General features: G+C 38.7%; 1 protein-coding gene and 1 long non-coding RNA gene across 3 annotated transcripts in view; one reads left to right on the top strand and one right to left on the bottom strand.

Annotated features, from left to right (window-relative positions):
* Positions 1 to 14,292, bottom strand: part of LOC131962825 (uncharacterized) — a 250,953-nt gene that overhangs the window by 10,575 nt on the left and 226,086 nt on the right. The window lies entirely within an intron of this gene.
* LOC131962819 (gamma-aminobutyric acid receptor subunit beta-3-like) overlaps positions 1 to 14,292 on the top strand; it is a 39,299-nt gene that overhangs the window by 10,142 nt on the left and 14,865 nt on the right. For both annotated transcript variants that reach the window (XM_059327907.1, XM_059327906.1), the window contains exons 4-6: positions 3,896 to 4,116; positions 7,556 to 7,638; positions 8,904 to 9,041. In XM_059327907.1, the coding sequence (XP_059183890.1) occupies positions 3,896 to 4,116; positions 7,556 to 7,638; positions 8,904 to 9,041 (442 nt within the window). The remainder of the gene's footprint in view (positions 1 to 3,895; positions 4,117 to 7,555; positions 7,639 to 8,903; positions 9,042 to 14,292) is intronic.

Raw genomic sequence — 14,292 nt, 5'->3', positions numbered from 1 at the left:
TCATTTAAATCATTTATGTCTTACGAGGTGTGTGTGTGTGCACGGGAGCCGCTGGCTGCGCTGCCCACCTGCTGGCACGCCGGCGGGAGATGGAAATGCATACCTGGAGAGGGAGGAGGGCGGGGAGCGATGTGATAGGGGTCAAAACGAGGCAGTGTGAAAGAGACATTAGTCATCCGTCAGGAGTGATGGAGGGTAACGTTACAGTGCTGATGGAGGCGAGGCTACTGTACTCATCCTCTACAGCAAATTTAATTTCCAACACACACCGTCATCAATCCACATCGACCACTTTAGACGATGACTGATCACACTTATTGCTCTTCATGACGCCAAATCCTGGAAACTGACAGGGATTTAGAATGATCGCAGAGAGCAGAGCATCCTGATTCACCTTCAGCTGCTGCACATCAACTCACAGACGCCGGATAATGAGAAAAGTAAATCGTTTTTAGATAGTTTTTCATACAATTTAACCTGGAAAGTTCAGAGGTCAGAGTGAAGCTTACTGTGTCATCCATTGATCCCTGGTACTTTAAGCTTTTTCAACTATTTCACAATTGTTGTATACTTTTAAGGCGAGACACTGCAGGTAAAACATTGTTGTTTTTTAAATGCACTGGTCAATTTTGAGGTTTTAAGCAATTTTTCTCCCATAACATGTCACAATAGTCCAATCCAAAACAAACATTTTGGTGTATATTTTACTATATATATTTCAGAAATTTAATGTATTATTTTACAGGCTTTTATCTTGTTATTTCTACATTAAGTGCAAATGCCATAAATAAGTAAATATATACTTATATATATATATATATATATTACAATATTTTTGATGGCTTAATGGGTTTGAATGTTCAATTACCATGAATTCTATGTAAAAAATACACTTAATATTGCTGAATGTAAAATTAAGGCAACTCTGTTTTCTTATAGTAAAACTTTAAATTTAATGTATAAATATATAAAAAGAAATTGTAAAAAAAAAACAGCAAAAGTCTTACTTTTACACTGGATTTGGTGCATTCTGTAAATATTTACATTTTACACAGTGTCCCAGCTTTTTTGGAATCGGCGTTGTTCTAAAAATACATAAATAAATAAAAATATAATAGATTTGTATTTTTAGATAATGCAAGTCAGGTCAACATGAACAAATGGTTGTTGACATTAATGGGTAAAATGACCTGAGGGGTTTTAAGGAGAGTTCGTGCCACAAACACCTCCAGGACTGCAACTAATGATCATTTTCATTATTGATGAATCTACTGATTTAAGAAAAAAAAAATATATTGATTAAACATTTAGTTAGGGTTGTGAAAAATGGTCATCCCAACATCCGAAACCCTCGGTGATATATTGACATTGATTGTTTTGTGCAACAAATGGTAAAAAAAAGCCAAATATATTCAATTTATGATGATATAAAAGAGATAAAGGAAGCAATGTTTGGTCTTTTTGGTGAATAAATGAGTTATTTTAGAATGGCTCCATGGTTCCACCACTATATATTTCTGGCTGTGTGCCAGTGAGCTTTCCTTCTCATGCTGGGGGACCAATCTGTATCCTGTGCTGACTAAGATCTTCCGTGTTCACATCTCTGTGTGCTAACCAAACCTAGAAAACATGCTCATTTAATAGCCTATGAAGTATAAGTGAAAATAAAGGCATGAATAATTTAGCACACAGTCATAATTTTGTTTTATTCTTCAGTTATCTCATGCAAATGCAAAAGAGTTTCCTAAGCTTCAGCAACACACTGTTGAGACAAATAACTATTTCAGTTACGTAACGCACAGTTTTTTCTTCTTTTTTGGAAGCCAATGCTCGTCGCAGAGGCCGTTTTTAATCTTCATTTTTATGGTGCAAACCTGAAATCTGCAGAGCCAACGGACATGTGTACCTTTGGCAGTGCCAGCTTGGTGCAGGCTGGTTTCATTTCAACGCCACAGTGGGCAGAGGGGAGATCATGGCATGGCCCCGAGAGAGAGAGAGAGAGAGAGAGAGAGAGAGAGAGAGAGAGAGAGACAGACAGACTGAGAGAAAAACAGAAATAGAGAAGAGCGACTGTTAGCTTGGGTAAGTGGATTATGTGATGTGGCTGAGGGAGGGAGGGGCTCCGTCCTCTATCTCCACTGCTGCTTCTGCTCTGGTCAAATACTACTTGATTCAAGGCAAAACAAAAACATTTTACACAACCGCTTTAAAAAAACTGCTCGCTATGCTCCCAGAGCTAACAGTGTCCTCATGGCTGGATTTACTTGCCAATGCCTACTTGGCTGAGGTGCCAGATGGCGAGGGTTTGTCACACACACTCTCCAAATCTTACATGTTTGCAAACACTTAAATGACTTAAAGGGACACCGATAATTCACTCAGTGCTGAAATGTAGTTAGAGCAGTTTGAGGTGACATCATTTTATTCTGAGAATAATCATAAACGGTTAAAGGATAATTAATCGTACATTTTGTACCTTTGATATCTGATTAATTATACTCACTTTCAACGTTTCATTGTCAGTTTCATGTCATTATAAACTAAGTATCATAACTTATATATAAGACATGATTTTAGGCACCAATATATTTTCTTTTTGAGTCAATACTCAACAATTACCACATCTAAACATCTACAGTCACATTTAAGACTCCTTGAGGCCGTACTGAGCATGCTCACAATAGTTGTGTTTTCATCAACACATTTTGTTGATTTCGAAGATTTGCAAGAGGTGTTTTTTGTCTTTTTTGAAAAATAGTGTGATCATTCTATTTATCAGGTGCAACTATTTAGTATGATCACATTGGCTAGTTAGGACTGAACCACTGAAGCATAAAGGAACTGGAAGCTGGTGCTCAGTCGTTTAGAAGTCAAACCGAAAAACTTCCATGGATAAAATTACACAGCCCTCCTATGGATGTAATTTTGTGGGTAATTTGGAGGATGCACACCACAGACTGCCATTATTGAGCAGGCTAACTTACAGTTTTGCCCTCTACTAACTTGAAAAGTGGTAATTTATGTCATGTAGCTCTTTTAGACTTTCCAAATGTTAGTGGACCAAAGGGATCTAATTCAGAGTCAAAACAATGTCTTTTTACAGTGTAAATCTATGGAAAATATTAATAAAACAATGAAAACAGTGGCCATTCTATTATATACAACTAATATCACTATCATTAATAGTCCCACCCCCTTAACAGTTGGCCTGACCAGCTATTATTGTGTTTACAGGGATATGAAAAGCTCTTACAAACTGCAAGTGAGCCTTTGAGATTCAGTTGTTTTGACTGTATATGGTGAATAGGGAAAACCATATTAGACTTACAAATTAAATATGACCTCAGAGGATAGCACAATGTTACTTAAAGTACACACTTTCATCCCCATTAGAGAGAAAACAACAGTGTCTTTGCATACAACAAAACTGCATAAAAAAATCATATATATGTACATTCATGATGTATTTACAAGACCTCTAAGTCTCGAGGGTGAATGGATTGAAAGGCATGTGTTTGAAAAGCTTTTTGGGCTCCATTATTTTACTCTCAGTCTTTGTGAATCACTGCCTCGGTTGGGAATACTCGACTGTTGCTGTGCGAGGTGCAATTTTCTAAGAAATTTTCCACTGAAGCTGCCGCCTGCCCACGCGCTCGCTGTACAATGGGACATCACTGTATGGGTTAGTGGGTTCCAGAAGGCAGGAAGGAGGGACTTCGGAGAATTCGGCTGCAGCTTGTGGACCAGTTGGCCCGCACTCTGTCCAGCCTGTACGAAGCTGTGTCCGCTCATATAAATACCAGCAGCACTGACGTTGGGGAATGGGCAGAGTTCATGTTTTTACATCTGCTGGTGACCTATTCTGATCCTCTCCCCTCTGTGCTTGTGTCCACAGGACTACACGTTGACCATGTACTTCCAACAGTACTGGAGGGATAAACGTCTCGCCTACATAGGAATCCCCCTCAACCTGACCCTGGACAACAGGGTGGCCGACCAGCTCTGGGTCCCCGACACCTACTTCCTCAACGACAAGAAGTCCTTCGTCCACGGAGTCACCGTGAAAAACCGAATGATCCGCCTGCATCCGGACGGAACCGTTCTCTACGGCCTCAGGTAGGTTCTGCTCACCATTAGATACGGAAAATATATGAAAAAAGTCTCTATTTTCTTCCTTTATCGTCAACAAACCCTAATATGGTGCAAAGAGCAACACCTACAATCTATTTGACAGACAAAACCTGCTCTATTGCTGCCAAATAACTTTTAAAAACAAATTATCCAGCCAAACCGTTGCACTAGATGACATGGTTCTTTTTCACCATGAACCTTGGCTGAAATTGCAGTTTTCTTTTAATTCCACAAACACTCTCCTGCTGCCATAAAAACTAACAAGAGCACCAATCATGTATAAATCCACAACAGGAAATAGTCCTCAACCTCCTGTTTGCAGTGCACAATTACACATTTTACAAATCAAACAATATGCTTGTGACTAGTTTGAAAAGAATGTTATTAGTAGAACCAGTGGCCACAATCTGCATTAAAACTTGTGAGTTTGTGAGTAGTTTACTATACTGTACTATACTATACTGTTTATTTACTGTAGTTAAATCTAAACTAATAACCCTTTGAAATATCCAAGTAAAATGTTACCAAAACACACATAATCTCAGTTTAAGATGCCATCCAAACAGATTCTATTTATAACTATTTGTTGTGTTTCTCAGTATGTTGCAGGAAGAGGAGAGTTTATTCATGTTGTTAGAGTCATAATTTGCAATTTGTGGGTCATGGCGAGGAGCAACACTCCCCACAACAGGCAACAAAGTGAAGCTCAGGGTCAAAAAATGTTCTCAGATGTTTCCCAGTGTCAAGTTAATTCTATGTGTTTAAAGCTCTATTACGCACCACAGTTGCCCATGCTGAGAACTTGGCAGCTCTCTGCTCTTGGCCGCTGAGCAGCCAGAGGATTATGTCTCGTGCTCAAGGGCACCCCGGCATTTGGAGGGAGGGGAGGGGAGTGAAGGAGGGAGGGAGGGAGCAGTCAGAGATCAGCCATAAAAGGAAGCATGAACAGGTTAGATGGTGCATTAATGCAATGCTAAGCTTGCAGCTGTTGTTTGATATTTGTTTCATAAAGCCCTTGTTTTGAATTTCCATTGATCTTTGAGACAGGCAGGTTCAGAAGAGTTAGTGTGACCTATGAATATGGATGCATGCTTTGAATTATTAGAGTGCAGAGCAGAACGTGTGTGTGTGTTTGTGTGTGTGTGTATGTGTGTTTGTGTGTGCGTGCGTGTTTGTTTGGGTGTGTTTGCACGCGCACTAGCATGCTTGTGTTTGTATCCGTCAGTGTTCATACTTTACAGCCATACAGCCATGCTTGATTATGCAAGTGGAGTTCATAGCACTTAGCCTTGTGGGCTACTTATAGACCTCTCAATGCTTTCAAGAGATCAAAGGCAGAGGCAGATGTGTGACGTGGTGTTTGTGATATGAGCTGTTAAATAAATGTATGTCAGGTAAAGGAAGAGTGAAAAAAACTTTAAATGTCAGAGCCAACGTGTTCATATCTTCAGCAGGTAACGTTAAGTCTTATTTCATACATTTTATGTCTAATTTAATTAATCTTTTTCCCAATTACACTTTTATTTCATGTCATATTTCTCACTTTCATTTCACTTTAATATTCATAACAATGGAGTTCTCACGTAGCTGTCAGCAGTGGTGGAAGAAGTATTCAGATCCTTTAATTCAGTTAAAGAACTAATGCCACACAGTGAAATTACTCCACTACAAGTAAAAGTCCTGCATAGTACAAAAATATCAGCATCAAAATGCACTTAAACTATCAAAAGTAAAAATACTCGTTCTGCAGAATGGTCCCACTCACTGTATTATTAGATTTTTATTATTGATGCATTTATGTAAGCAACATTTTAACTACCTAATATACTGTTATGAGGTTTGATTAAAAACATTAGCAGCCTTGTGAAGCTTAATGAAAGGACATATTTGTAAGTGCTGTGTTTTTGTTTTCAGTAACGAACTTGACTTTGTTTATTCAGTATTTATTTTAACTTTGTTGCTCAAGCTAACAGGGCTAACAGGCTAAATGTTGCTGAGGTTCTAAGGTTAAGAGAGACTGGGGTAGTTATCACCACTATCATGAAAAATGGAATAAAAAAGACATAATAAAAAGTGGAATTTATACAAACTTATTCTCCAAATTCCACCATAAAAAAGCTTTTCTGTTCTGTTGGTTTTCTTGAGTAGCACTTAAAGGACAACAGCTTGTACTTCAGTGTGCAACCTTGTGTTGGAGAGAAAGAATAAATAAACCTTGAAAAGAGGCATTTTGAAAATAAAAAAATATTTTGTACTTTTCTAAAAAATAACTCCAATAAACCTGTTATTTTGGAAATAATACAGATGACACAACCTCTTATAATAATGTTAAGTTAAAAAAATATTTAAATATTTTTACAATCTATTGGTTCATTTGTAGACTATGTTTCACACCATTTACTCATGTTCAATTTCTTACTTCATAACCTGCAATTCAATAGATAATAAGCTTAATGTTATATAAAAGACCATTCATTAATTGATTAATCCACTAGTTACTGTTTATTATTACTTGAAGTTGGCAATATGTACAGTTTTAAGTGTATTTTTCAAAGTTTGTAGATACTTTAATAGTCTAAAAATGCAGACATAAATTGGAAATAAGAAATGCTCTGCGTCACAATAACTCAGCATGTCTACATCTTGCAGACAGACGTTATGTTGTTGTAATTTAAGCTGTATAATAATATCACCTAATGGTTTTCCGCAGCCTCATCTGAGTCTTAACTGAATGGAGACATCCAGTGGCTAACTGCCAAGCAGCCGGCTTTTAATCAGGGCAGACTTAGCCTAAATCATTTTGAATTTGCATTTCACTTCACTGCTTATTTTAACTGTCTGATTATCAGCCGTTTGAGCTCATACATCTGATAAACAAAGGGATACCTCCTCATGACCCAGTTCAGACGAGCAGGCACCATCTCTGCCAAAATGTGTTGCTTTAATATGATTTTTATTTGCACAAATTTCACTTAATCACCGCGTGGAGGACAGCCAGTTTGTTTGGGGGACGTGAAGTGATTTTGTGAGGACTCCTTGTCTGTCTGTGATCTATAGCTTTATTATATATACAGCTAGAGTCAGCATTTTACCTTGGAGACAGTGTCTTATTTTAAGACGAGAAGGCCAAAACTTTCTAGCAATAAGCCGCCAACTGTGAGTGTTAAGACAAATAGTTTCCCTTAAAGATGATAAGACAAAGCCAAGTGCCATCACCTTAATGTTTTAATTTAATTGCATTCCCACAGTCCCTTACGTTTCCTCGTTAAATTGCTTCTTTCCTGCTGTGCTGTTTTTATGATACCAGTTCAAACGGGGCAGAAAAACTACCTTCCCATCCATCTTCCTTTCTATCCAATTTGTATAAATCACATACAGTATCTAACACATCCTCTCCTGTGTCCTCTGTGTCTTCTTTTTTTAGGATAACTACTACCGCGGCATGTATGATGGATCTCAGGAGGTATCCCCTGGACGAACAGAACTGCACTCTGGAGATAGAGAGCTGTGAGTAGTAATGCCTTTAGGACGGACTGTCAGCTCACTGAGGAGACAATCAGCACAGTCTCACATGTGAAATGTTGCAGCTGGAGCGAAATATCAACCCTGGCTCTTTTATATTTCTTTCTGAGGTCTGTACGAAGTGTAAAATGATAATTATTAATGGCAGAATTCATCAGATGACCTTAAAAACCTGTTTCTTAATGAGCGTTCCCATCCAATGGAAGTGCATGCTCAGTTAAGGTCTTGTTGCAAATTTAGAAAAATGCACTGTTAAAATGAACCAACATGGACCTTTAGACAAACAAAGGACACAAAGTAAATGTCCTGTGTTTGTTTGCAGAGCTACTGGACGTTGATTAGAAACATATTTGTGAGACAATCAGAGAAGAAATATCATTAAGAATGTAGTTGACAATGCATTTTGTTGTATGGGAACGTCATTTTGAGGAGACCAAGCTGCACCTTAAAAGCAGGCACTTCCAAACAGTTTGCAGACATTTTTCTGAGAAAGCTTCAAGCCATCCTTTCATTTGCACACTGCAACCCTGAAGCTGATATGTGAGAATGCAGATGTCCATATCAGTTGACGTCTTGACATTAAGAATTCAGAGATTGTTTCTGCATGTTAATGGTGTTTATCTTCTATCATGTGTCGATCATGCAACTGGTGCAAAACTGGAATACAAACACAGAATACAAACATCCAAAGGGATGAAGAATGGTAATTTATACAAAGACGCCAAGGAAAATATCCAAGATCGTCACACAAACCAGCAATGCAAAGCCTACTTTTTGCATCATGCCTCACCAAAACCAAACAGTAGTTTACAGAACGTGAGCATGTGCCTCACACGGACTAAACCACACACTAGTCAGACCGGATTCTTTGGACATTGTCTGGAGTTTATATAAGAAAACATCACATGGATCCTGTTTGCGTCCTTGAAGGTTAAATTTAGCAAAAGCCGGTTTCTCAGATCTTTTTTTGCCAAGAGTTCCTCTATTAGAATAATGACAAAAAAAGGGAAAATAGAGGCAATGACAGCTATTTCCTTTTTAATATTTTGACATTTTTGTGAACTCAAGTGAACCTATTAACTGACTTGCTTTTCAAAGCAACGTCTGGTTCTTGGAAGCAACTTCAAACATGTTTCTTCCCAAATGACAGCCCAGTTGGATGATCAGCAACGCTGCATATCTTGGTCTCCAGTGATGGTTAGACAGATGGTTACACCTTGGTGCATGTGTGTGCGCTTCTTCTTGTGCAGATGGCTACACCACAGACGACATCGAGTTCTACTGGAAGGGAGGCGAGTCGGCTGTAACGGGGGTGACGCGGATCGAGTTGCCTCAGTTCTCCATTGTCGATTACAAGTTGGTGTCCAGAAACGTAGTCTTTTCCACAGGTAAACGCTCTACTCTGAAGCTTCAGGGGTGGGTTTTACATTTAAGATGATATTGTTCATATCAGGCATTGGCCTATTTTCAAGCTGATTATTTAATCAATTTCTGTAGCAAACAAATCAGTGCCAAAGCTTGATCTGTTGATCTTAAATCCTCAGAGCCAAAGTTGTGTTTGTCAGTGCTTCTAATTGGGTTGAAGCAAGGAAATGCGCAGCCTTTGAAGTATCCCTCAAGTAACAGTGGCTGATGCAAGCATGCTGGAATGGTATTTAACCAAAACATGATGTAAACGCTGTGATTTACAGAGCAAATTGTGTCCTGGTCAGGTGGCCCTTGACCCTGAGGGGTGACACCAGGATTTATGGTTTGGTTATCATGCTGATGCTGACCAAACGTAGCTGAGGACCCCGATCAATAAAACCAGTCAATACAATGAATATGCTTGACAGCAGGTTTATCTTAAAGCCCAAGTCAAAGTGGAAGTGCCTTAACTTGCCTCCACTAGTTTAAAATGAGCAAAGTCAGATTGTATAGAAGTCTATGAGAAATTGACCATACATAAATATCTCCTCATGCTTTTATGGTCCAAAATAACTATTTTAAAGTCTTCCTTAATACAGCAGGATGATAATTTGGTAAATTATGGTCCAAATATAAAAATAAAAAAAAGGTATGCTTTAGGTTGGGGCATCGTAATGGGTGACAAGTCTCTTCCATGTAGCACGTTGTCATGAATCTTTCACAAAGGGTTGGTTTCAGTTAAGGAAAGTAAATTGCAAGATTCTGCTCGGCAAAAAATTTATTGTTTCACTTTCGATTGTACTAAAATGGTCTTAAAACTGCTGTTTATTTTGAATTATGAATGCATCTTGCTAACCGAACTTAGCATCTTCCTCCCCATACTACACTTTTGTCAAAATTGGCCACTTAAGGCTCCAAAATCTAAGAAGGTGATGGCCCGAATACCAGACACAAGGCTTCAAATCAGAAGACAACAACAATGGGTGACATCATGGCAGATAATTGATTTTTAGAATTGCTTCTGGCTCTTTTTAAGCCTTATTTTACAGCTTTTACACCCTCAGAGTAAAGGTTTATGTTCCACCGTCACATTCTGAGATGGTACATTTGTTGTGTTGCAGTAAACCCAAATGTTCCTACAAACTCCTAATGAATATTATTTTACATCGGATGAAAAATTAAGCATGGATGCTTGGGGAAAATAAATGCAGGCAAGAAGTGTACACGGCTCATAAATCTTTCGATGTCACCATTAGCTGGTGTTGTGAAACACATCAATCAAGTGTTATTTATAGGTGTCCATCTTCTTCTGAGATTTGTTATCTCCCTGAGCAGTTAATTAGAAGACATGTTAAAGCAATTTGTCAAGTAACTGAACATGACAAAAACACTTGCGGTATCATATTTCACATATTAATTTGTGTTGCTAACTTGGTTGGAAGTGTTGAAGAGTAATTCAATTGTATTTATTCTGATAAATGCCCTGAACTTTGTTTTTTATATGTTGTACACCGAGGTCCTAAATTAATCTTATTTAAATGTTTGCATTTAGTTGTAGATGCAGAACTTTACTGATGCTCCCTAACCAAACTGTGCAATATAATCTGGTCAGTGGAGACTCATTGAGAGAGGCAGCTTCTCCACAGCGGCAGCAGGGAAATAAAAGCTGTGTGACATTTAATAATAACTGAATTTCTCACAGAAGTTATGCTCATGAGGAGGAGCCACATCCGGTCTGAATAGAACATGAAGCGTAATCATTCTTTTGTTTGCTTTTTGGCATATTTTTAACATTTCTATTGAGGCTACACAGTGTTTTTCCCTCCCAGTCTTCCCCAAAGTGCCTCACTTTGTTTAAGCTTCCACATCCCTTCTGCCTCTTTCTCACTGTGTATCTTTTCATCGATCCTGACTCTGCACAGTACATGTGTGTCTGCCTTCATGTGTGAATTACATAAGAATGTGCCGAGGTAGGCGAGTGCACTTGTTTATGAGAAGTGGCATGTCCCCTGTGGGCAGCGACAATTAAAGTTTAGTGTCCAGTGGTCTGCTCTCGTGCTCTTGGCAGGATGTGTGAAGCACATCAAAGCCTCGCCGCGAGGCTGACTAATGACCAGGTTCCCTCTATTACATGTGCCACTAGCCAGCCTTTAACTCCCTCCCCCTTTTCTATCCTGTCTTGGCATCTCTCTCATCCTCTGTCACTTTATTTTTACTTTTTCCTCTTTTCTTCCCAAACCTTCCTATACATTTCCCTCTCTCTTGTAAGAGGTGAGGTTGGATGCCAATTACCCTGCTCCCTGACAGAAAAAACAGCCCAGGATTCAGGGCATCATATATTCATGTGGAATGAGGCCCACAACATCAATTATTCTCCTCTAAGCACACATACAAACACTGCCCGTTTGTGTGTGTACACACACTAAGCATGTCTATATGCAAATGCATGTGTGACCATTCAGTGTAGCTATGTTTGGTGACATTTAAGTGTGCTGTTTTGCACGTTGTGTGCATTCATCAATGTCACGGCTGTCATCACCTCTATTGTCTTCATCCCTTCTGTCAGCTTCATTAAGATAGCTCCAATAATAACTGCTTCAAGTACCCAATTACATCTATATTTCATGTTTTTCCCCTGTAATTTCACAGTAAAGCTCCCAACACCAAATGCTTTGTGAACAGCTTTTGAAAGTAGCCCCTAAACTTAATATAATGTTGAAATTAGCTAATGCTGCTTGACCTCGAAGGTCCTGCTTGATTAGGTCACTACTGTAGGTAGTAAACTAGTTTAGTGTGAAGTGTAAAGTGTGGTTACTATGTAATGCTGCTTGGCCTTGACAGTAATGCTTGTGTAGGTTACTACTGTAGGTAATAAGCTAGTTAGCCGGACACGCAAAAGTGTAGTTAGCCTTGAAAGTAATGTTTGTTTAGGTCACTACTGTAGGTAGTAAGCTTGCTAAAGCTTAGGGTAGTAAGTCGGACATGCTAAAGTGTAGTTAGCTAAGCTACTTAGCCTTTGAAGTCATGCTTGGTTAGGTTACTACCGTATACAGGTGCATCTCAGTAAATTAGAATATCGTAGACAAGTTTATTTATGTCAGTAACTCAATTAAAAAAAACACATTATATAGATCCATTACACACAGAATGAAACATTTCATCTCTTAATTTATTTAATTTATTCTAATTATAATGATTATGGCTTACATTTAATGAAGACCTAAAATTCTGTGTCTCAAAAAAGACCAGTTTTAAAAAGTATGTTTAATATGAAAATGTTGGCCTCTGAAAAGTATGAACATCTATATGACTCAATACTTGGTTGGGGCTGTTTGACTTGAACTACTGGAAATGGACTTTTCCATCATATTCTAATGTATTGAGATGCACCTGTATAGTACCCTAGTTAGCCGGACATGCTTAAGTGCATTTAGCCTTGAAAGTAATGCTTGGTTAGGCTACTACTGGAGTTAATATGCTTTTTTTTTGCCAGACATGTTAAAGTGTAGTTAGCTAATGCTGTTAGACCTTGGAGGTAATGCTTGGTTAGGTCACTACTAAGCCAGTTGGCTGTACATGGTAACATTTGAAGCTAAGAAGTTGTGAGGCAGACAAGAAAGTGTTTAATTTATGGTGAATACATTTGAATAAACCCTGATCAAAACAAAGCTGCCATTGGTGACAATACAGTCATTTTAAACTGCAACACTCCTGCCACGAGGGCGACAAAAGAGACAAAAAGAGAGACAGGAGACAGACTCCTCAGTGCTCTCGTCTACCCAGCCGCCCTCCCAGACTCCATTGTTGAACTGTCATCATTCACTCAACTTTTATATTCCTCCCTGCAACCCATCTCCTCTTCTCTCTCCCTCTCCTCCTCGGCCTCGCACATGGTGTTCCTCCCACTCACCGATGTTGTTTGGTGTAGCAGTTACAGCCAGTACAGTTCCACACCCACGCGCAAGTGAACCTCAGCCTACTCTTTTCTTAAACCACTTCTACATCTGCTACTGCTAAGATACTCAGCTCCCATTTAGGAGCTGCCATTAAGGATGCATCAAAAGAAGTGAATGGGATATTTTAAGACCTGTGACAGTCTGTTCCCATATTCACACTGTAATGTTGAGTTCGTTTACGGCTGCCAGACTGTTAACCAAGAGCCAAATACAGGAGCATCATGTAATACGAAAAAACAAGTTGGTGTATTTATATCACATGCTTTAGTTATTTATATTTATGTACTTTACCACCTACAAGCTTTGTAATATTCTTGACAATGAGCCGATCATTTGGTTTTTTACAAAGCTTGAATTCCTCGATCACTTAGTTACAGGACAGTGCATATTTTTAGTAACTGATTGTTTAAATAACATATGAAGCGAAGGGAGGGGGAAGTCAGATTTGGGGTAAATGGATGAAGCAAGACTGTAACTTAAGTGCTACTTATTAAAGCCCTTTGAAAAGCCCTTTAAAACGCAGAAAACCCATTGATCTTTGAGTGCTTTTTTACTTCTGAAAGACAGAGACTGTCTCTCTTTGCAGCACATTTGTCATTGTCTGAGCTTTTAATTTGTTTGTTTTGCCTTGATTTTATTCCTGTTATGTTGTGCCACAGTCTTTGATCAAACATGTCGACAATGCAGCTCAGGCACAGTATGAGCACCGAGCCTTTTCTCTGCTTATTCCAACAAAAGCAAAGCACACACAGTATATTTATATTATATATAGTATGCCAGGAATTTATAGACCCAAGCCCCCTCCACACTGGGTGTTGACAGCAAATATAAAAAAACGCACCATATTAATAGAAAATCAACACATATCTATATATATTTCAAGAAACGCCAAAGCCAGTCAACAGCCCGTGCTGACAGCTCTGTGAAGTTTTATACAATGTTCGTCATCTATGTTTATGCTAATTTATTTGGGCAGTATCAAGGTAGTAATGCTATAACCAGGTTTTTTATAAATCCTGACAGCAATGTCAATACCATCAGAAGTAGAGACGCTCGTCCTTGCTGTTGAGATACTGTATTAAGGTGACATACTGTAGTGCACAACACTCGCCACCAGAGGTCACTATCAACTGATGGAACAGGCAGTTTCTATCGTTTAGCTAGCCCACTTTAGAGTCACCATGCTCATCTCTGTGTGACGAACGTCTGAGTGTTTATTGGATATTTAGCAAGGCTTTCATGCTACAATGGTTACAGAGAATGAGCTGAACGAAGC

The sequence above is a fragment of the Centropristis striata genome, chromosome 24 (genome assembly GCF_030273125.1).
Source record: "Centropristis striata isolate RG_2023a ecotype Rhode Island chromosome 24, C.striata_1.0, whole genome shotgun sequence".
Classification (NCBI taxonomy): domain Eukaryota; kingdom Metazoa; phylum Chordata; class Actinopteri; order Perciformes; family Serranidae; genus Centropristis; species Centropristis striata.
This window is presented reverse-complemented; position numbering and strand designations above follow the sequence as displayed.